The 20,155-nt window shown below is 36.8% G+C and overlaps 2 protein-coding genes and 2 non-coding genes across 7 annotated transcripts; all 4 read left to right on the top strand.

The window, feature by feature from the left end:
• The first annotated feature begins 439 nt into the window (after window positions 1-439).
• Window positions 440-511, top strand: TRNAQ-UUG. The gene has a single exon. It is a non-coding gene; the product is annotated as a tRNA-Gln (tRNA).
• A 105-nt stretch (window positions 512-616) lies between these two features.
• Window positions 617-688, top strand: TRNAQ-UUG. The gene has a single exon. It is a non-coding gene; the product is annotated as a tRNA-Gln (tRNA).
• Window positions 689-4,475: 3,787 nt separating this feature from the next.
• On the top strand, window positions 4,476-9,119 carry LOC109146566 (protein SGT1 homolog). The gene is made up of 10 exons (XM_019294233.1): window positions 4,476-4,821; window positions 5,693-5,762; window positions 5,942-6,072; window positions 6,511-6,643; window positions 7,030-7,126; window positions 7,233-7,298; window positions 7,571-7,709; window positions 8,160-8,236; window positions 8,325-8,429; window positions 8,677-9,119. The coding sequence occupies exons 1-10, from the start codon at window positions 4,662-4,664 to the stop codon at window positions 8,782-8,784; spliced, it is 1,086 nt and encodes a 361-aa protein (XP_019149778.1). The 5' UTR covers window positions 4,476-4,661; the 3' UTR covers window positions 8,785-9,119.
• A 4,047-nt stretch (window positions 9,120-13,166) lies between these two features.
• On the top strand, window positions 13,167-17,420 carry LOC109193844 (UDP-glycosyltransferase 88B1). 4 transcript variants are annotated; one of them, XM_019344678.1, is made up of 2 exons: window positions 13,167-13,414; window positions 15,916-17,420. In XM_019344678.1, exon 2 carries the CDS (start codon window positions 15,941-15,943, stop codon window positions 17,351-17,353), a length of 1,413 nt encoding a protein of 470 aa, XP_019200223.1. In that variant the 5' UTR covers window positions 13,167-13,414; window positions 15,916-15,940; the 3' UTR covers window positions 17,354-17,420. The 4 variants fall into 4 exon arrangements, with proteins under 4 accessions (XP_019200223.1, XP_019200221.1, XP_019200222.1 ...); XM_019344676.1 differs by having other exon boundaries at window positions 13,167-13,421; XM_019344677.1 differs by lacking the exon at window positions 13,167-13,414 and adding an exon at window positions 14,632-15,285.
• Window positions 17,421-20,155: the final 2,735 nt, after the last annotated feature.

Here is a 20,155-nt window from a genome sequence, read left to right as displayed (position 1 = left end):
TGATCAGCTTACAGACCTTTTTAGTTTGAGCCCGTGAATCCTAAGCTAATTTAGTGACCCTTTACCAATCAGGATCCCACTGAGGGATTTACCACGTGCATTCTTAAAAGCCAAAAAAAAAAAAAAAAAGGATAAATTTACAGTTCTACACAGAACTAGCAAAACCCAAATCCAATTCAGTCAAAGATATGAAAATAAACAGGGCACTTATCATTTACAAGAATGAAAAAGTTTCAATCTTTGCACAAGAATAGCATATAATCTGCAAAGGACAAGTGTAAACCTGGAAATGGAAGAAGAAGAAAGACAACAACCTGAGCCTTATTATCCAACTTCTGGAACTTACTCGAGAATCGAGGGTGGCAATATTGGTAAAAGGCAACCTTTTTCCTTGCCATATACGCTCGATTAAGGTTAATCTCACAACTCCATTGTCAAGGGTTCCATGGTGTAGTGGTTAGCACTCTGGACTTTGAATCCAGTGACCTGGGTTCGACTCCCGGTGGGACCTTCACTTTTTGAACTAAAAATTTCAGTGTTTTGCACAAATCTCTGCCAAGTTTTTGCCTTGCAGACACCTGGAACCTGAGTCGCAAACAACACCGCCGTTGTCAAGGGTTCCATGGTGTAGTGGTTAGCACTTTGGACTTTGAATCTAGCGACCTGGGTTCAACTTCCGGTGGGACCTTTGTTTTTTGAACTAAAAATTTTAGGGGTCGTTTACTAACTTGGAAAAATGGAGGATTTTCCAAAAAATGGAGAAATGGAAAATTGGAGAAGTTGTTTACTAAATTTCTTCTTCCAAATTCAATCTCTATCTCCATTCTTCCTCTTTTAATACAAATTTGGAGAATAGATAAAAAGCTTTCTCCAAATGGAGGAGTGGACACGGGTGAACAGTAAATCGCGTGAACAGTGCACGAGGTCCTGGGATTGAACCCTGCGTGTGGCGCTTTGTCTGTGTTTTGTTCTTCCCTTTCTTTTCCCCTACGTGGCTACGTCTTCCTCTTTTTTTTTTTTCATTTCGTCCTTCTTTCTTTCTTATTATTATTATTATTATTATTATTATTATTATTATTTCCCCCCACCCCCACCCCCCACGTCTTCCTCTTTTTTCCATTTCATTTATTTCTCTTTTTTTTTTTTTCCATTTCGTCCTTCTTTCTTTCTTATTATTATTATTATTATTATTATTATTATTATTATTATTATTCCCCCCCCCCCCACATCTTCCTCTTTTTTCCATTTCATTTATTATTATTATTATTATTATTATTATTATTATTATTATTATTATAGAAATGAAAATTTGGAAATAGGGAATGAAAATTAGAAAATTGGAGAAATGGAAAATTGGAGAAATGGAGATAGAAAACTGGAAAAATGGAGAAATAGAAAAATGGAAATGGAAAAACAGAGAAATGAAGTAAACGACCCCTTAGTGTTTTGCACAAATCTCTGCCAAAAAGTGTAGAAAGTTTTGCAAATACATTCATGGGGCTTTCGTAAACAATCAGATACATCGGCCTCCTCCTGCTGCCCAGTCCAGTTTATTAAGGTCGGAGAATGGATGAATTGCTTTGAATGTTGACGGTAGCTGCAAACCCAGAGGGAATGATGCAGGCGCGGGGCGCGCTCAGAGACTACCATGGGAACTGGATCGCAGCTGGGTTCAAGAAGAATCTCGGGGATTGCCAGGCTGACGAAGCTAAAGTTTGGGCGATCCTTTTGGGTCTCCAAATGTCCTGGAAATTAGGCTACTCTAGAATTGCTATCCAGAGCGATTCGGCGAACATCGTCCAGTGGATTAATGACTCCAACGGCCACAACTCTAGAGGAGGCACCTTGAACAACATTTTAGCTGAATGCAGGATTATGATGTTGAAGACCTGGAAGGTGAAGTGTAGACATGTGTTGCTGGAAAAAAAATCAAGTTGTCAATTGGTTCGCAACAAATTGTTGCCTGGCTGCTCTAAGGGCAATCTCGATGTGCTTATCTAGGTGGACAATTCAGTTCAGTTTATTCGAATCCAACTAGTAATAGAAAATCGAATCGTTCAGGATTTTGTAAATTGAAAGGTTCTATATTGAACCGAATACTATATGATTTTTTTTAAACATATACTACTAATATGTTAAAATATAAAAAGTAATAAAAAATAAATACAATATAAAATTTAACATAAACTTTGGTCAAATAATTAGCCCGACTAAATACAAAGCATTCAACGCATTCAAAGTTGAGCATCAAAGATTATAAATCATGAACTTTGAAAATCATTTTGCTTGAATTTTTATTATAAAAAAAAAACAAATTTAGGTTAAGTTTTCTTTTCGTTTAATTAATCTTCTTTTGATTATTCAGAATAAAATTCAATATTTCAATTATGTTTTTGTATTATTGAAATGATTTAGGTCATTATGGTATTAGTATTTTTTGTATGTATTTTTATAACGGTACAATTGTACATTACTTTACAAATATTATACAATTTTCTTTATCGGACAAAATTGTTCTTACATCAATGTCAGACTTGTGCGACATAATTACAAAGTTGTTGATCAGAAATACAATTACAACTGGAATCTAAAACGATAGGACACACATCTCCCTGCACATGAAACATGTATGGGAAAACCTACCACTACAAAATATCAATAGACGCTCGTAAGATAAAGAGTTCATAGTACAACTAAGATCTCAGTCATATACACAACAAGGCAAATTCAAAACTTCATACACCATAATCTCATTGCATGATGATATCACCAGTAACCCAATTGCACATGACACACGACCAAATAAAGAAAAAAAAAAAGGACATGTACTAAAGATAAGACAATGACAATACTACCCAAAAGATAATTAAGAAGACTTAGAAAAATTTAAACCAAAAGTAATATTTATTTAGATTATCGCTCTTAGACTAAGTATTTAGTAAAACGTTATTACAAAATTACAAACATTTATTTTAGTGACAATTATAATCATTCTCTCATATATTATATTGCATTTATATACTTTGAATAATGGTTGCAGTAGGCGCTAGGCGCTAATCGGGCGTCCGGACAGCGCCCAGCGCCTAGGCGGAATCTAGGCGGGCGCAAAAAAAACAATGGTAGACTTGCAGTTTGACAATTTTAATGAGGTTGTTTTCAACATTTAATCAAATAACACATCCAAAAAAATGAATTAATAATAATTCATAAGTCATAACATCAAAACAATGGTTTAAAAAAAAATATTAAAACAATATTAAAAATTAAAAATACTCAAATATGAAATACTCAAATACTTCAATCATCCAAATATTCAAAGTATCAAATTAGTCACGAGTGTATATCAGGGTTGTAAAAATCGGTCTAGGCGCCTCTAGACCGTGGCGATTTCCCCCCTAGGCGCCCGCCTAGGTTACCGGCCGCCTAGCGCCTAACTCGGCCGATTTGGCCGCCTAGCGTCTAAGTTAGTCGAGTTAACTCGTCTATTTCGGTCGAGTGAACCCAATCAGCTCGGCCTATTTTTTTTATTATATATGTGTGTGTGTGTGTGCGCGCGCGCGCATACATATATATAATATGACATATATACATGGGACTAATTTGATACTTTGAATCTTTGGATGATTGAAGTATTTGAGTATTTCATATTTGAGTATTTTTAATTTTTAATATTGTTTTAATGTTTTTTTTAAAAAACCATTGTTTTGATGTTATGACTTATGAATTATCATTAATTCATTTGTTTGGATGTGTTATTTAATTAAATGTTGAAAACAACCTCATTAAAATTGTCAAACTGCAAGTCTACCATTGTTTTTTTTTGCGCTCGCCTAGCGCCGCCTAGATTCCGCCTAGGCGCTAGGCGCTGTCCGGACGCCCGACTAGCGCCTAGCGCCTACTGCAACCATGGTGTATATATGTCATATTATATATATGTATGCGCGCGCACGCACACACACACACATATATATAATAAAAAAAATAGGCCGAGTCGATTGGGTTTACTCGACCGAAATAGACGAGTTAACTCGACTAACTTAGACGCTAGGCGGCCAAATCGGCTGAGTTAGGCGCTAGGCGGACGTCTAGGCGGCCGGTAACCTAGGCGGGCGCCTAGGGGGAAAATCGCCACGGTCTAGAGGCACCTAGCGCCTAGGCGGGGCCTAGACCGATTTTTACAACCCTGCTTTGATTTACTGATATTTAAACAAACAAATTCCATATTCAATTATCTATGCATGAACATCTACTATATAATATTACATTTATATACTTTAAATTGTTTATTTAAAAATAATTATTAGGCATTATTCCATTCGCACAATACGCCTAAAAAAACTAGTATTATATAAAGTGTATGATCATTACAACATAATTTGAACAAGTTATGCAATCTAAAATATCACTAGCCTATTATAGTAAATAATTTGCCTTTTTTTACCCCCTCAATTACTAAACACCCCCCCCCCCCCCCCCCCCCCCCCCCCTCTCCCGAAAAATGCGCGATTCCGCTTTCCTGGTATTTACTATTTTTCCGGTTGAAGACTTCAAGTCAATCAGTGTCTCTCCAGTTTCACATTCTCGACATCGTTCCATTCTCAAGCCTGAGCTCTTCTCATCCGAAGTTTCGCAGTTAGTCGCCGGCAACGTAACGAAGGTTCATGGCGTCCGATCTGGAGCATAAGGCTAAGCAAGCCTTCATTGACGACCATTTCGAGCTTGCTGTTGACCTCTACACTCAGGCAATTGGTATGAGCCCTAATAACGCCGAGCTCTTCTCCGACCGTGCTCAGGCCAACATCAAACTCCAAAACTTCACCGGTATCTGTTTATCTCCGGCCGTTTTATTTTTTATTTTATTTTTATTTGATCTCATTATATGTTACCATTGCAAAAGAGACAGTAAGGAACGAATGAATACCGGGAGAAATTGTAGTTGTTGTTGTTCTCTAGGTAAGTTAGTTTTAGTGCGTTAGTGCAACCATACTTCGATTGCCTTTGACCAGTGGCATCTCGCAAACTGCGTGTCTTATATTGGCTTGTCAAGACTCAAGAAGCTTAGTTGTTTTTCATCAACTTGGTGTTTCATATCACAGGAAAATAAGTGTATTTGATGGGTTATGGGCAGGCCTCTGCTTTAGAATTTCATTTTGTATTTAAGGATGCTAATCTGATCTGCTATGGAATAACTTGTAGTGTGAAGACTTACAATGGAAGATTTTAGAAGAGGTAAAAATTTACAGACGTATATAAGTATATTAGAGGGAGAATTTAAAGGAGGGGTCCTATAGGCTATAACTACTCCAACAAACTGAGACAATAAATAATTAAAATTAACTAAAAGTGGATTGAAAGTGGCACATTTTTGTATGATTATTATGTCATAGTTCCATAAAACATGCACTTGTATCCTAATATGCAGTTTTTTTGTTTTTGTTTTTTTTTTTCAGACATTCATAACATAAACTTTCTATATATACGTTTAGAATGTAGTTATTGAAGTGTTATGTTGCTATTAGCTTTCTCACTGGTACTATTTCAATGTAACATAACGTATTCTATGCCTGGAAGGATGTAGTATTTGGAATGTTATTTTTGCAAACTTGCTATAAGCTGTTTCATATATGTTGTTCTGAGTTTGGTTTTTAATGTAACAATAATTTGTTTGGCTCGTTTACTTTGGTTTGAGCAGAAGCTGTTGATGATGCAAACAAGGCAATTGAATTGGATCCTTCGATGGCTAGAGCATATTTGCGTAAAGGGTGAGTGCTATCCTTATAGATGGTTGTGGCAATACCTGAGTGTGTTATTTTCTACTATATTGGCTTTTGATGAATTTGTGAATGTAAAAGTATATGTATTTTATGGGGGTGTGCATATTTTGGTTGCATCACTTTTTTCACGTAGAGGGATTGAATTATCATCTTTCTCCTTGCTACAGCATGGCATGTTTGAAACTGGAAGAATTCCAGACTGCAAAGGCAGCTCTTGAGACAGGTCTTCCTTTAGCACCAGAAAGTTTGAAATCGAAATTCAGTGATTTGATCAAAGAATGTGATGAATGCATCAAAGGTCAGTTTTGTGCTTGAAGCTAACTTGTGTTTATGTGATGTGCGTTTATCATTTTTTTGTTTTATTATAAACTCAATTATCTTTTGATTCTGCTAATGTATAAAGTAAATTTTAGGACTAGAGAATTTGTTTTTATTATCTGATAAATTGAATACTAGCTAGTTTCTTTTCATTTTTGGGTATTACAAGTTTATTGTTATAACAACGTGATATCCTTGGTTTTTTTTGGGTATTAATTTCTACCTTTTTAGTTTCTTGTCTGGAATTTCTTTTTTATGAAGAGTTTCTATATTTCTTAGTTGTGTTCTCTAGGACTGCTTGTATGAAATTTTAGAATGCCCATTGGTATCTTGTGGAAATGCTTGGCCTGAGTTTAACAAAGTTATGTTTGTTTATCAAAGACATTATTACATTAATGTTTTGGCTTACTTCATTCAGAGGAAGCTGGTGAACAAGCTAATGTGGAGTCCTCCACAATGAACATTGCTATTCCTCCTGAATCGGAAGGATTGGGTGCTGCGGCAGCAGCTATACCTAAAGATGCTCAAGCAGCTGTCAAGCCAAAATACAGGTTCCTCGCCAAGACACACACACACACCCCACCACTTGTTCTCATGCTTATTAAAGGCCTTCCATTTGAATATGTTTTGTTTAACTTATTGTAGCTTCTTGAGTTAATACCAACCATTTTTGGTATTAACTCTAGCTTCTCAAATGAATATTTTTACACATTCTATACAAATAAGTTTCTGGACCTTGTTTTCTAGCAACATATGTGGATGTGATGCCTTGATTTCTTTGTTAGTAGCACTCATGAAATCTTAATTTAATTGTTAGAAGATGGCTTCATATGATAATCTTGTTTCTTTTGAAATCTGCTTTTATATTATGTGTGTTAAAATTCCGATTTAATAATTCTTCTCTCCTGTATCATATTCTGATTAATATCCATTGCAGGCATGGCTTCTATCAGAAGCCTGAGGAAGTGGTTGTTACTATATTTGCCAAGGGAATTCCTGCAAAGAATGTTTCAGTTGACTTTGGTGAACAAATAGTATGTTTTTAGTTCTTTTTCTTTTCTCCATAATCACTTCTCATTTTCCTTGTAGGGTTGAGAAGTCTAAAGCTTGCAAAATATTTCTTCTTTGTTCTAACTACAGCTTAGTGTTACAATTGATGTCCCTGGTGAAGATGCATATACTTTTCAACAACGGCTCTTTGGCAAGGTGATGCAATTATTTTATGCTTTTACTGCATTCTCATTCCAAGTGCATACTAATAATATCTTTGTGAGTTACTTTGGATGAATGCCATTAGTTCTGGACATCCCTGAATTCTGTATGGTTATGGGTGGTTTTATTTTTATTCTAATAGGATAACCTTTTCAATAAAGGAAAGCCTTGACCCATATTTACAAGTCCTACTTCACTTCATTTAAGTACATATTCTATCATATTTCTAATGCTTATTTTATTTTGCTTCCGTTACTCGTGAACAGATTATTCCTGCAAACTGCAGATATGAGGTTATGTCTACGAAGATTGAGATCCGCCTTGCAAAAGCTCAAGCAATCCACTGGACTTCTCTTGAGTATAGCAGTGAAGTTTCAGTTGTGCAGAAGGCATTGGTTTCATCTGGTAAGTTCCAATTACAAGCACAATGTGTTATTATTATTGACAGGCTGGTCTTTCAAGGATGAAAATAATTGGGTTTCAATGGATAAGAGAGCTCTGATGTTTTTCAGTCTATATACATACTTTATTTTTTCCATCAAGATGTTGTCAGGGACAGAAGGAATATTTATCTCCCGTTTTCACTTGTTGATGGATAAATTTATGAAATGCTTCCCTTTCACGTACCCCTTTCTCTGCATATGTTGTTTTCTCGTTCTCATGTTTGGTGCACTTCTCTGGGTTAATTCTCTTACTTTTCCACTGCTAAGTTCTTCTGCATCTTTATCATGAAGTTTGTGCACTGCATAGGAAGTGCATCTCTGCAGTGGTGTGAGGTCCTATTTGTTTTAGGTATACATTGTATATCCATTTCTCAAAAGTAGAATGCTCATGGCCTATCTTGACGTTTTACAGATGGCTTCAAGCCTTCTTACCCTTCCTCAAAACCTAAAAAGGATTGGGATAAACTGGAAGCTCAAGTAAAAAAGGAGGCAAGTCTTCTACCTTCAATTTGATACTGGTGCCTACATAGTCGAAAAAATGCACACTATATATATTGCTTTGTTGAGAATGTTACAGGAGAAAGACGAAAAACTAGATGGGGATGCAGCATTGAACAAGTTTTTCCGAGACATATACAAAGATGCTGACGAGGACACTAGAAGGGCAATGATGAAATCATTTGTAAGTTCTTCACCTATCTTGGGTAAACATATCAGAAGGAACATATAGCTGTTTCATGGTTCAATGGATAGCCACCAACTACTAATTCATCCTTGTTGATTGCCTGGCCTAAATATGATTTTTATTTGTATTTTTATTTTCCTACGATGGCTTAGGGCCTTCGGTGAGTGTCATTGTTTTACAAGCTCAACCTTTTGCACTGTCTTGGTTTCTTTTAAGACCTCAAAACTAAATAAACTTTAAATAGGTTGAATCAAATGGAACTGTGCTATCGACAAATTGGAACGAAGTTGGGTCGAAGAAGGTGGAAGGAAGCCCTCCAGATGGCATGGAGATGAAGAAATGGGAATATTGAAATCTTGTTCTGCTGGGAGCATTGTGATTTGTGAAACTTACTTTGTTTTTTGGTCTGCGTCTATTTTTGTTGGGTTGTGAATCTGTGATGGAGGAGTTGTTCATATTTTTACCCAGTTTTAACTATTAGGTTTCGAATTGTCTATATGTGTCTTCTGCACAATTTTATTTCCTTCTTTTTATTGTTGTTTCCCTTTGGTCAGAAGATCTTATACTCTCTCCCAAAGGGATGCACTCACTCGATTGCATTGGTCTTGTAAGTGTACTGCTATTCTACGAATTGACTAAATTTGGTTGGTTTTTGATTTCCCACAATTTTCTAGTTTTCTCTGATGATGGAATATTCATTTCCGAACCTTTCTTGGTTTTAGTAAATTTATTTGTATATTTTTATTTTTGTTCTTTTTTTTTTTTTTTGGATACATATGAGGGTTGAGCCCAGGTGATTAGTGTTATTTTTGTTCATAATAAACGCACTGTAATTTATTTATTTATTTTTTTGCTTATATAATAGATTGATGTAAAATATTTTGCCTATAATATGCTTTTAGGTAGACCTGGTAATTCGTGTATACGGGTTCGTTAACGGGTCGACACGATAACGACACGAACACGATAAGGCTAAACACGGACACGACACGTTATGATTAACGGGTTCAAAATTTTAACACGAACACGAACACGATTTATTAACGGGTTAAACGGGTTGACACGATAGACACGTTTTGTTAACAGGTTTCAAGTCGTGTCGACACGATATGACACGAGACCCGTTTAAACCCGCTATTTATATTAATATATTTAAAAAACTAAAATTTAAAGTTAAGTTCTATAAAAAAAAGAAATAAAACCTACAGTTCAACTCATCAAACAAATTAAAAACATTCAATTCATAACATTCATAAAATGATAAAATAGCATCCAAAAATCATAATTAAAGGAGTCCATACAAGTTTTTAGAATAAAAAGAACACAAATAAAAATTCAAATTTCAAATTTCAAATTGTTGAACATCAATAATTGGTATAAGATCTTGGCCTGATGTAGTAAATTCATCATTAGTCATGTTCATAATATCTTTTGTAATCTCATTCATGACAATGGTTCTTACCTAAATGACAATGGTTCTTAGCGGGTTGTAAACAGGTTTGGTAAACGGGTTCGTGTTAACGGGTTAAACGGGTTCTTAATAGGTTTAATGGGTTGACTCGTTAAGACACGAAACATAACGGGTCCTTAACGGGTCAACCCGTCAACGACCCGGGACACCTTAAGACTAAACACTAACCCGTTATTTTCGTATCCGGTTTCGTGTCGTGTTAACGGGTCGTGTCCATAATTGCCAGGTCTACTTTTAGGAGTAAAAAATAATAATAAACATTCAATGCTGCAATGGAATTTCTGCGCATACCTCATTTATCTTAAGATAGTAAATGCAATATTGTGGTGATAAATGCAATATTGTGGTGATCTAAATGTTTAGTTATTTAGTTTTATACGTTTAAATCTCAAACTTAAGAGTATTTCATAACTCTCAATGGTAGAAGAAGTAAATTGTAACTACCTTATAGATTATATATACATCTTGTACATCTTAGAAAATTAATTTTACAATCTTTTACTCTCTTTGCTTTCTCGCTGGATGGCACATCAACACTGCAGCCTTGGGTTCAAGGAAACATCATAAATGGAGTTTAGAGAATCACAAGTCATTATACCATACCAAAGTCTACATATGTTGGCCAAAAAGAAAATCACAAGTCATTAAGAAATAAGTTATTTTTCAAAAATAAAAAATAAAAAAAATTTAGTGTTTGGTTGCATTCTAAAAAATTATCTTGGTGTGTTGATTCATTTTTCAGACAATGAGGAAAAAAAATGGTCAAATGCCTTAAACTTTATCCGATCAACTCCGAAGATATGATTCATTTTCCAGATAATGAGGAAAAAAAATGGTCAAATGCCTTAAACTTTATCCGATCAACTCCGAAGATAAAATCGACGACCTCGCCTTCTACTAGAGATGGAACACAACTGGTTGGTCACCTTCCCATCTCAGACTGGTTGCCTTCTCCAATGGAAGGCGATCAATTGTCGCCTTCGACCAACTGGTCGCCTTCCATTGGAGAAGCCGACTTTGCCTTCTCCGATGAAAGGTGACCAGTTGGTCACCGAGGAGATAGGTTGGGGAAGATGGCTGAAGAAGAATGTTCGAAAAGTGAAGAGAAGAAGCATGAAAATGTTATTATTATTATTATTATTATTATTATTATTATTATTATTATTATTATTATTATTATTATTATTATATCGTTGTAATATAGTTATGTGATATGTGGTGTGTAGAGTGTTTAGACTATTAGTCAGGGACAGTTAGAGAATAGTTATTTAGATATCTCTGTATTCCTATTCTCCAGTTAATTAATGAAGAATTATCTCTAATTGAAAAATTACTTTCCCTAAAAAAAACAAGGGGAAGTTGTTTTCCAGAAAAACAATGTGATTTTTTCCTTTGATCGGAACTAATTTTCCATGATTTTAATTTTTCAAACTTTACCAAACACTTAAAACTTTGAAAAATGATTTTCAGAAAGCATTTTTCGGATTTCGAAACACACCTTGAGATAACACATACAATTTGACACGTGGCCATATGGTGTTTGTTCTTATTATGGTTTTCAAAGATATATGATGAAAGTAACCAGCTTGATTGATGTGAGTGGTCGTACACTCTTATGGCCCGTTTGGTTCGCGGAATAGGTTGGGAATGACATAGAATTCCCAGTAATAGACTTATTCATTTGTTTGTTAACCGTTTTTATTATCAGAAATAATATTCCTAGTAATAACCTATAACCTATTCTTCCAAATAAGGTAATAGCTATTATCAGGCCCCTGGTATTAACCTATTCCTGAAGACTCAGGAATAGATTTTATATTTTATTTCCTATTTTACCCTTCCTCTCTTTCTCTCTGTTTTGCATCTCTTTCAATATGATTTTTTCTCTGATCGGCGTGCACTGAATACAATTGAACAGCACATCTCCGAAAATAAAAATGAAAACAAATTGAAGTAACCCACCAGTTATCAAAGAGCTTTGGAACCCACAAATGCTTATTAACATCTAAAATTGTGCATGAGATGTTAATATCACACATACTCAAAAGACTTATTTTATAGCAGATGTATGAATCCAAACAGTGATTAGGCAATGGTTTTCTATTCCTTAAGAGAGGTTGGGAGTATGCTATGATTTTAAAGGTGCCTTCTACATTTAGGCTCTGGACACTTTGTGGTCTAACAAAAAAAAAGATATAATGAAAATAATTGAGTGATTTTTAAAGGAGTGGACAAAAGATAAAAGTAAATAAATACTATTATGACAAAATTAAGTGAAATAAAATAGTATGTTCTATGTAATTATGACTTTATTAGTATTTAATGTTACCTTTACACGAACATAACTAAATTTAACATCAACCCGTCAAAACAAATCTTTTGATTAGAATGGATGCCTGCTTAGGATTTGAGAACTAAACCATGCACTAGGCTATGGGTGCTAAGATAAAGAAACTTTTTGTTTATAAAAAAATCGATAATGATTTTATAATGGGAACTAATTAATATTTAGTATTTCAATTTAAACGAAGATCCAATACTTTTATTTAATGGTTTTTTATTATTTAATTTTACATATAAATGGGCTATATAATTTTTGAATACATTGATGGTTTGTGAATTAGGTTTTGCTTCTGCTTCTCAATAATCATTCTGTTCTGTGTTAAAGGTGCAAATTTTGTGCTCCATAGCATTTGAAATCGCTCTTGTTTTTGTACGGAGCTGAGGTTGATCTTGTTTGGTTTTGTTAATCGTAATTGGAAAATGCAAAATCTGGAAGGATATGAGATCAGCCTTTCCCTACCACACTCAATGGCGTCCAGAAACAACGCCCACATTATTCATGTGTTCTGTGTTCGACATAAATGGGAGAGCCGGAGAGTATCTTCAGAACGTACACCAAATTGATGTAGTTTCTGAGGTGTAAAAAATTGCATATACTGATTGGTTCTATTTTTGCTTTTGTAGATGTGATTGTGACCTGCTAAAGCTACTTTATGCTGCACTTGATCAGCCCATCATGGACTAAAATGAGTTCTGGAGATGGGTGGATGAGGTAAATAGTAGGATTGGATGTGCCTCGAATGGCGAATTGGCCCTCAAAAGCCTCTCATTTTGTGGTCCTTGGTAGGATTCGAACAACTCTCCTTTTGTGTGGTTTTGGTAAGATTTGAACCCTACATCTTTCACTTACAGTTGTTAGCAAAGCAAAATTTATTGATTTATTTTGAATTGATTGACCAGTTGAGCTATGCCGATAAGCCTGTTATGGTGTACTAAGGCATCTAAAATCATGTACTTGTTCTGCTTTCATCTTGGTTTTGAGGGTATGATGGTTTAATTAGTCATTTGCCAGAGGATATGATAACCTAAAACAATGATTTTCAAGATTGGAGTTGAGAATTGATCTGTCATCCATCCATCAGTTCTGGTGTTGGCAACAACTGACATGCCTGCTGGAGAGCCATATATGGAACCACCTTGCATGTCCAGTAAGAGTAAAATGCTTTTGGTAAATGGTAATTTATTTAATTTCTTGCTCTAAGTGGGCTGTTAGTAGAAGTGGAGGGTATGACATAGCACTGTGTATATACTAGTGGAAAACTGTGTGCAAGGATTTAATATAAGATGGCAACCATAGAAGAGAAAGAGAGAGAGAGGGAGTCATTAATCTGAAAACAAAATTTCATTGAATAATTGATGTTGTAGTGACCCACAACCTTGAAGGCTGAAGCAGTGACCTAGTGGGTCATAGAACCAGTTCATATCATAGTGTATAAGATGCCGGAATTGTTATTATCTAATGTATAGAAACTAGGAACATCTAATAAACGGGTCTACCCAATTACTATATACTAGCCGACAGTATAACCTCAACTATATACAAATAGATACATAAAAATCTCTGCGTTTGCACAAAACCATAATGCCATTTCAAAAGGAATCTTGCATTATGTTTTTAGATCATTTTAGGGAATGGCAGTAGGGGTAAAGGAAACCCTGTTGTCCAGTTCAGAATAGTATCATCTTCTTAGTATATGGTATCAATTCAAACAGTGATCAGTTTATGGCTAGTGGTAAGCTGGTCCAGGACCGGGTGTCTGGACTCTGGATCCACCAAAATCTGGCATGTTTTCTTTAGATTGACTTTTCATTCAAATGAATCCCCAGCCAGCAGGAGGAGTGGGGTTGGGGGTAGGTTTGATTGCTTGAGTGTGAGAATGGCATGCCGTGCCACTTGCAGGTTTCTCAGCACAAAAGTCAATAATTTGAGTGATGCTGCTCTACTGTCCTTGGTGTCACTGTCTAGAATAGGCTGGAATATTGACAGTTCATAATGACCTGGCAATTTGTGATACGACTGTTAACCCGACACGAAATAATATATGAAAATAACAAGTTAATGTTTGGCATTAACGTGTGCCCCGAGTCATTAACAGGTTAACCAACTAAAATGCATGTCTTAACGGGTCAACTCACTCAGCCAATTAAGACCTCTTTTAACCTATTAATATTAGCATTAGTTATAATTTTTTTGATATTATTTTTATCATTTCACTATTTTGTTAGATTTTTTTTGAAAACACTATTTTGTTAGATTTTTTTTGAAAACACTATTTTGTTAGATTTAATTTAGAAACAAGTTATTTCTAAAAAGAAAATTATATTAACATGCCTAAAGATTTTTAACGGGTTATTGTGTTGTATTGTGTCTTGTATCCATACTTAGCCTTATCGTGTTTGTGTCGTTATTGTATCAACCCCATTTACACGGATTGCCAGGACTATTGAATGCAGTGTCCTACTGCACTTAAAGTTTACTTTCATGGAGCCACTTCATTTTTCTTTCTTAGCTGGAAAAAAAAATTTTATTTAGTAGAGTACAGAAAGATTGTCTGGTCTCAAAATTTTGATATAATTCTTCCTTTTCCCAGGTAAAAAAGAAAAAATCAATGGCTTTGCATCCATTTTCCTGCTACTCATCCCTCCTAAATGCCACCTAAACTATAGGTTACTGTATTCTGGATGAAGCTTACATGTTTACTTTCATTGGATCTGCTTAGCCACTTGAACTAGTTCAGAGTTGTTTTCATTGATATGTTGAATCACTAGCTGAAGAAGATCCCAAAGAAACAAACAAACATGGGCAAACCCAGCCGACTTGGTCGGATAGTTAGCTTGGTAACCACAAGGTTCCAAGTTCGACTTCCCATGAGAGTTGCCTATTGTTCTTTTTGTTCTGAGCCAGTTAGCTATAGGCAACTTAGGCTGGTTTATCTCTTTGTGGTCCATTGCACCTTCGGATAGCAGTAGCAGGTGCGGGCTTTCCAGTAACAAACAAAACAAAGCCCCAGCCGGCCCCTAAACAGGATACTAGTAAAGGTTCTGTTGTTTATGATTACCTTGTGCATCATGTTTTTCTTTTAAACAATTGCTTAGCAATGAGACTTCCTTTTATACACCACACAAAATTCAGTGCATATGTTTCACATGGTATGCTTAATAATGCATCTAAAAGTCTACTCTGTCGTCTCTCTCCCTCACATGCACTCTCTGTCTCTATAGAGTGCTTGGCCACTCTGAATACTCTCATAAGAACTTAGTTTATTTTAGTTGCACCTTAGATAAATAGGGCTTATTAACTCCTGCACACCGAGCTTGGGAGAGTGCATGTAACCTCTTAGCAATGAAATGTTACATCGGTCTATCTGTATAATCTTTAAAGATGATTCGGTTGGTAGTTTGATAGTAAAGTACACTCCTGTTAACTTATATACCGTAAGATGTATCTCAAAAAAGAAAAAAAAAAAAAAAAAAGGGAGAGAGGGACAGTACAGTAGCAGTATCTGGGAAGAATCTGAAACTGGCAACCACTACATATAGAATTTGTGGAGGCTCTCTGCTATAATTATCGTCATATAACCATAATTGGTGCATTTATTGTTTTGTTTGTCTAGCTTTTCTTCTGAATTTGAATTAATGCTCAAGAATATATAATAGGTTTCCTTGCAGGTTCAAAGCTGAGATTGTTTGTAGCATGGAGGAAGCAATTGTGTTGTATCCTTCTCCACAAATAGGCCATTTGGTCTCCATGGTTGAGCTTGGGAGGTTAATCCTTAAGCATCAACCTTCCTGTTCAGTCATAATCTTCATCGCCAATGTCCCATTCAGTACTGGCTCCACAGCGGCTTATCTCAGCCATGTCTCCACCACGACCTCTTCAATCGTCTTCCACCACCTTCCTGACGTGCCTTTCTCTCCAAACTGCTCTTCTGCTTCCCTGGAAGAGCTTGCCTTTGAGATCCCCCGCCTGCACAATGCTAATGTCCTCCAGGCTCTTAAGAACATCGGTTTGAAGTCGAGAATCAAAGCCGTGGTTCTTGATTTCTTCTGTAATGCTGCGTTTGAAGTCTCGAGTTCAGACCTTGGGCTTCCCACGTACTTCTTCTTCACGTTGGGAGTGTCTGATCTTGCGTTGCCTCTCCATTTCCCGACTCTTGACAAAATGCTGCCTGATAACCTGAAAGATCACAAGGCTGCGCTTGAAATCCCTGGCATTCCTCCCATTTACACTTCAGACTTGCCGGAAACCACCCGCCACCGGACTGACAAAGTGTACAGAGCCACCATGGAGTTGGCAGTACAGATGACAGAGGCTTCTGGGATCATAGTGAACACATTTGAGGCGCTCGAGCCGAGAGCCATGAAAGCTATAACTGATGGTCTGTGCACCCCAAATGCTCCAACCCCGACTCTTTACTGTGTCGGCCCATTGGTTGCCAATTCTAATATTCATGGCTACAATGGCAGTGTGTGTTATGACGAGTTGTGTTTGACGTGGCTGGACTTGCAGCCCAGTGGAAGCGTTGTGTTTCTGTGCTTTGGAAGCCAGGGGAGCTTCAAGGACGAGCAGCTAAAAGAAATGGCGGTGGCGCTAGAAAACAGCGGCCATAGGTTCTTATGGGTGGTGCGGAATAGGGCGAGCGAGGGAGAAATGGAGTTGAACGCAATACTCCCGGAAGGTTTCTTGGAGAGAACGGCAGAGAGGGGACTGGTGGTGAAGTCGTGGGCCCCACAAGGGGCCATACTGAACCACGACTCCGTGGGGGGATTCGTGACTCATTGCGGATGGAACTCGTTGCTGGAGGCCTTGCTGGCAGGGGTGCCAATGGTGGCATGGCCTCTGTACGCCGAGCAGCGGCTGAACAAGGCGTTCATGGTGGAGGAAATGCGGGTGGCGTTGCCACTCGCGGAGACGGAAGAAGATCGATTTGTGTATGCAGCGGAGCTGGAGAAGCGGGTGAGGGAGTTGATGGAGTCGGAGTCGAAGGGCGGGGGAATGGTGATCAGAGAACGCGTTATGGCATTCAGGGATGCTGCTAAGGCAGCAGTGAAGGAGAATGGGAGTTCTCATATTGCTTTGGCAAAGCTTCTTCAGTCCTGGAATTAATTACTTTGGATCTTATTATTAATCATTCAAAGTTGAATGATATATGTGATGATCAAACTTTCATATCTATATCTGTTATAGCAAGGTTTCGTCCCAAGTCTATTAAAGCCCTTTCACGAGTTCCCAACACTCCACCTCCTCCACTTGCCCTCCCCCCCCATGTCCTATGGCCCATAGAGTTATACCATGGATCTAGATTCACATTGCAAGGTTGATCTAGGTTCAAAATACACAATTTACATACTAAATGTTTACAATTAAAATTGTGAACATTTAATATATAAATTGAGTATGTAAATTATGAACATTTAAGTATGTAAAATTGTGAACACTTAGTATGTAAATTGTGTATTTTTAAACTTTTGCAAGGTGGATCTTGATCCACAAAATAATTTGTCAGGAAAATGCTTTGATCAAGTTAAATTCACCTTAGCCCATTATTTTCATTGTAACTTGTAAGTATTTAGGTACTAAATTACGGCAATTTATATCGTGCACCACGGTGAACATAGCAATGTGTATCCAAGTACAAAACGTGTGCATTTCAATTGTTGACCTTATTCTGTCCGTCCAAACGATCAAAATCTCATTATGTGTATTCAGTTAGAAGTTTGTGTATTGTGTTATGAGTTTCTGTGTATTCAGTTAAGAGTTTCTGTGTATTCAGTTAAGAGTTTCTGTGTATTATGTATCATGTTAGATTATGTGTATTTGGAACAGAGAATTTTTTTTTTAGACAATGCACCAAAATGACGCCGTTTTGAGAGACACGGGGCGCACATTGTTATGTACGCCCTGGTGCACGGTATAACAATTGCTAAATTACGCATATAAATACATTCTAAAACACAAAGAACCAATAACGCCTCCATTAAGGCTCGAACTCACAACCTTCCAAATGGAAGTCCAACCCGGGTACCATTAGACCACATAGTCCTGGTATTGAGTTTCTTAATTAGTATTTCATATTAGAATGAGACAAATCAATATAAATATTACAAAGAGAAAATTTCAATTTTGGTCACATGACTATAGGGGCATTGTTAATTTCAGCACATGACTTTCAAAAGTGTCAATTTAGTACCTTGACTATGTAATATTTGTCAATTTTGATCCTTCCGGCTGAATTGACGGTCAAATTTGACTGGAAAAATTTAATCAAACATTTAGTCTATAATCTGAGGGGCAAATTCGTCTTTTGATCCTTTCTAGACTAAATGTTGGATTAAATTTTTTCGGCCAAATTTGACCATCAATTTGGTCGGAGTGATCAAAATTGACAAAAATTACATAGTCAAGGTACTAAATTGATATTTTTAAAAGTCAGGTGTTGAAATTAACAATGCCCCTATAGTCATGTGACTAAAATTGAAATTTTCTCATATTACAAATTTCTTAATTAGTATTCCATATTAGAATGACACAAATCAATATAAACATCACAAATTAATTTCGATGTTAACCCATCATTGTATTCGTTCACTTTTGTTTGTTTGTTTCAAAACTAGCTTATTCTTACATGACATTTGATGAGAGTAGATGGGTAAGGATACGTCGAATCTTCAGCGATCCAATTTATATTCACTTACAACAAAATACGACGTAGATCTAATCTACCAAATATGTTAATAGTCGTATATTGAATTGGATCCACACCTTTAATGAATGCAGAAGGATTTTTCAAATTCACTTTTAGTGGATTGGAAGCTAATTCACTCCACGTTCCCGCACTAACCGGCAGTGCCCATTGTACTAGTGGCGACGTGACTGCTTCTTCCGCCACCTTAACGTCGGGCGCCCCGCCACACCAGATGGACACACAGGGGCGCACCCAACGAACTCGGGGTGCCTCTGTCGCCGAAGGCCATTGCGCCGGCTGACGCAACCCGTCGACGTTCCGCGTTTGGTGGTTGGCTGGTCGCCCCCTCCACGAGACTCTTTCAGGCTTGCTTCCTCCAATTCATTCCAACCACGTGTGCCACGTTCCCCAGACTCACACAAGTGATGGAGCGGCCTAGTGGGTTGGGTCGCGCGTGCTATATTCGAGGTCTTAGATTTGATCCTTGCTGGTAGCATCCCCCTTTACTATTTTACTCCAAGGCTCCAACCCATGATGTGGTGCTTGTTGCCTCCACCGGTCTGACATGACCCCACCGCCGACTGCTGACGTTTTCGTCCCGACGAAGTCCTTCTCTTTCATCTTTTGTACCTTTTTGGGCCATTATGCCTTTCTAGCTCAACAAAATTTGAGACAATCTCTTTCCTTCTCTATCTCATTGGGTCAAGACTTTTCTAATAAAATGGACGCCGAGGACCCATGTCCTCATCACATACACATATTTTTATTTTACTTTTAAAAAAGATTAATCAATAATTGGTTCGGAATTTTTTTTAATATTTCTTTTTTCTTTTCTGGTCTCATATGTGGGCCGAGACCAACATACTGGAACCATGCAGTGATGCAGGCTTTGTAGCGAACCACACCCAATTCTGCATAAAAGCCTATAATGGGTTCATTGTTTTCGGCCAAACAAAACACTTTATTGTGGATTGCTACCAATCGTTATGCTGTGCATGGTGCACACGGTTGTAAAACGACGCCGTTTCATTAAAAAGAAAAAAAAAATCATACGGATCGTCGTTAACGGTGTTAGGCGGTTTTCGTTCGTATTCAAACAGTAGGATATATCCACAATTTCGTAACTATATATCCAGAATTACATAACTATATATTCATAATTTGACAACAGTATATTCAGAAATAATAACTACACATTCATAATTTCATATTCATATATTCAT

Source organism: Ipomoea nil, unplaced genomic scaffold (genome assembly GCF_001879475.1).
Source record: "Ipomoea nil cultivar Tokyo-kokei standard unplaced genomic scaffold, Asagao_1.1 scaffold1932, whole genome shotgun sequence".
Classification (NCBI taxonomy): Eukaryota; Viridiplantae; Streptophyta; class Magnoliopsida; order Solanales; family Convolvulaceae; genus Ipomoea; species Ipomoea nil.
This window is presented reverse-complemented; position numbering and strand designations above follow the sequence as displayed.

Coding starts and splice junctions, on each gene's coding strand:
- LOC109146566 (XM_019294233.1), top strand. CDS start 4,662: ATGGCGTCCGATCTGGAGCATAAGGCTAAGCAAGCCTTCATTGACGAC. Junction 4,822..5,692: donor CAAACTCCAAAACTTCACCG/GTATCTGTTTAT, acceptor TGGTTTGAGCAG/AAGCTGTTGATGATGCAAAC. Junction 6,644..7,029: donor GCTGTCAAGCCAAAATACAG/GTTCCTCGCCAA, acceptor TATCCATTGCAG/GCATGGCTTCTATCAGAAGC.
- LOC109193844 (XM_019344678.1), top strand. CDS start 15,941: ATGGAGGAAGCAATTGTGTTGTATCCTTCTCCACAAATAGGCCATTTG.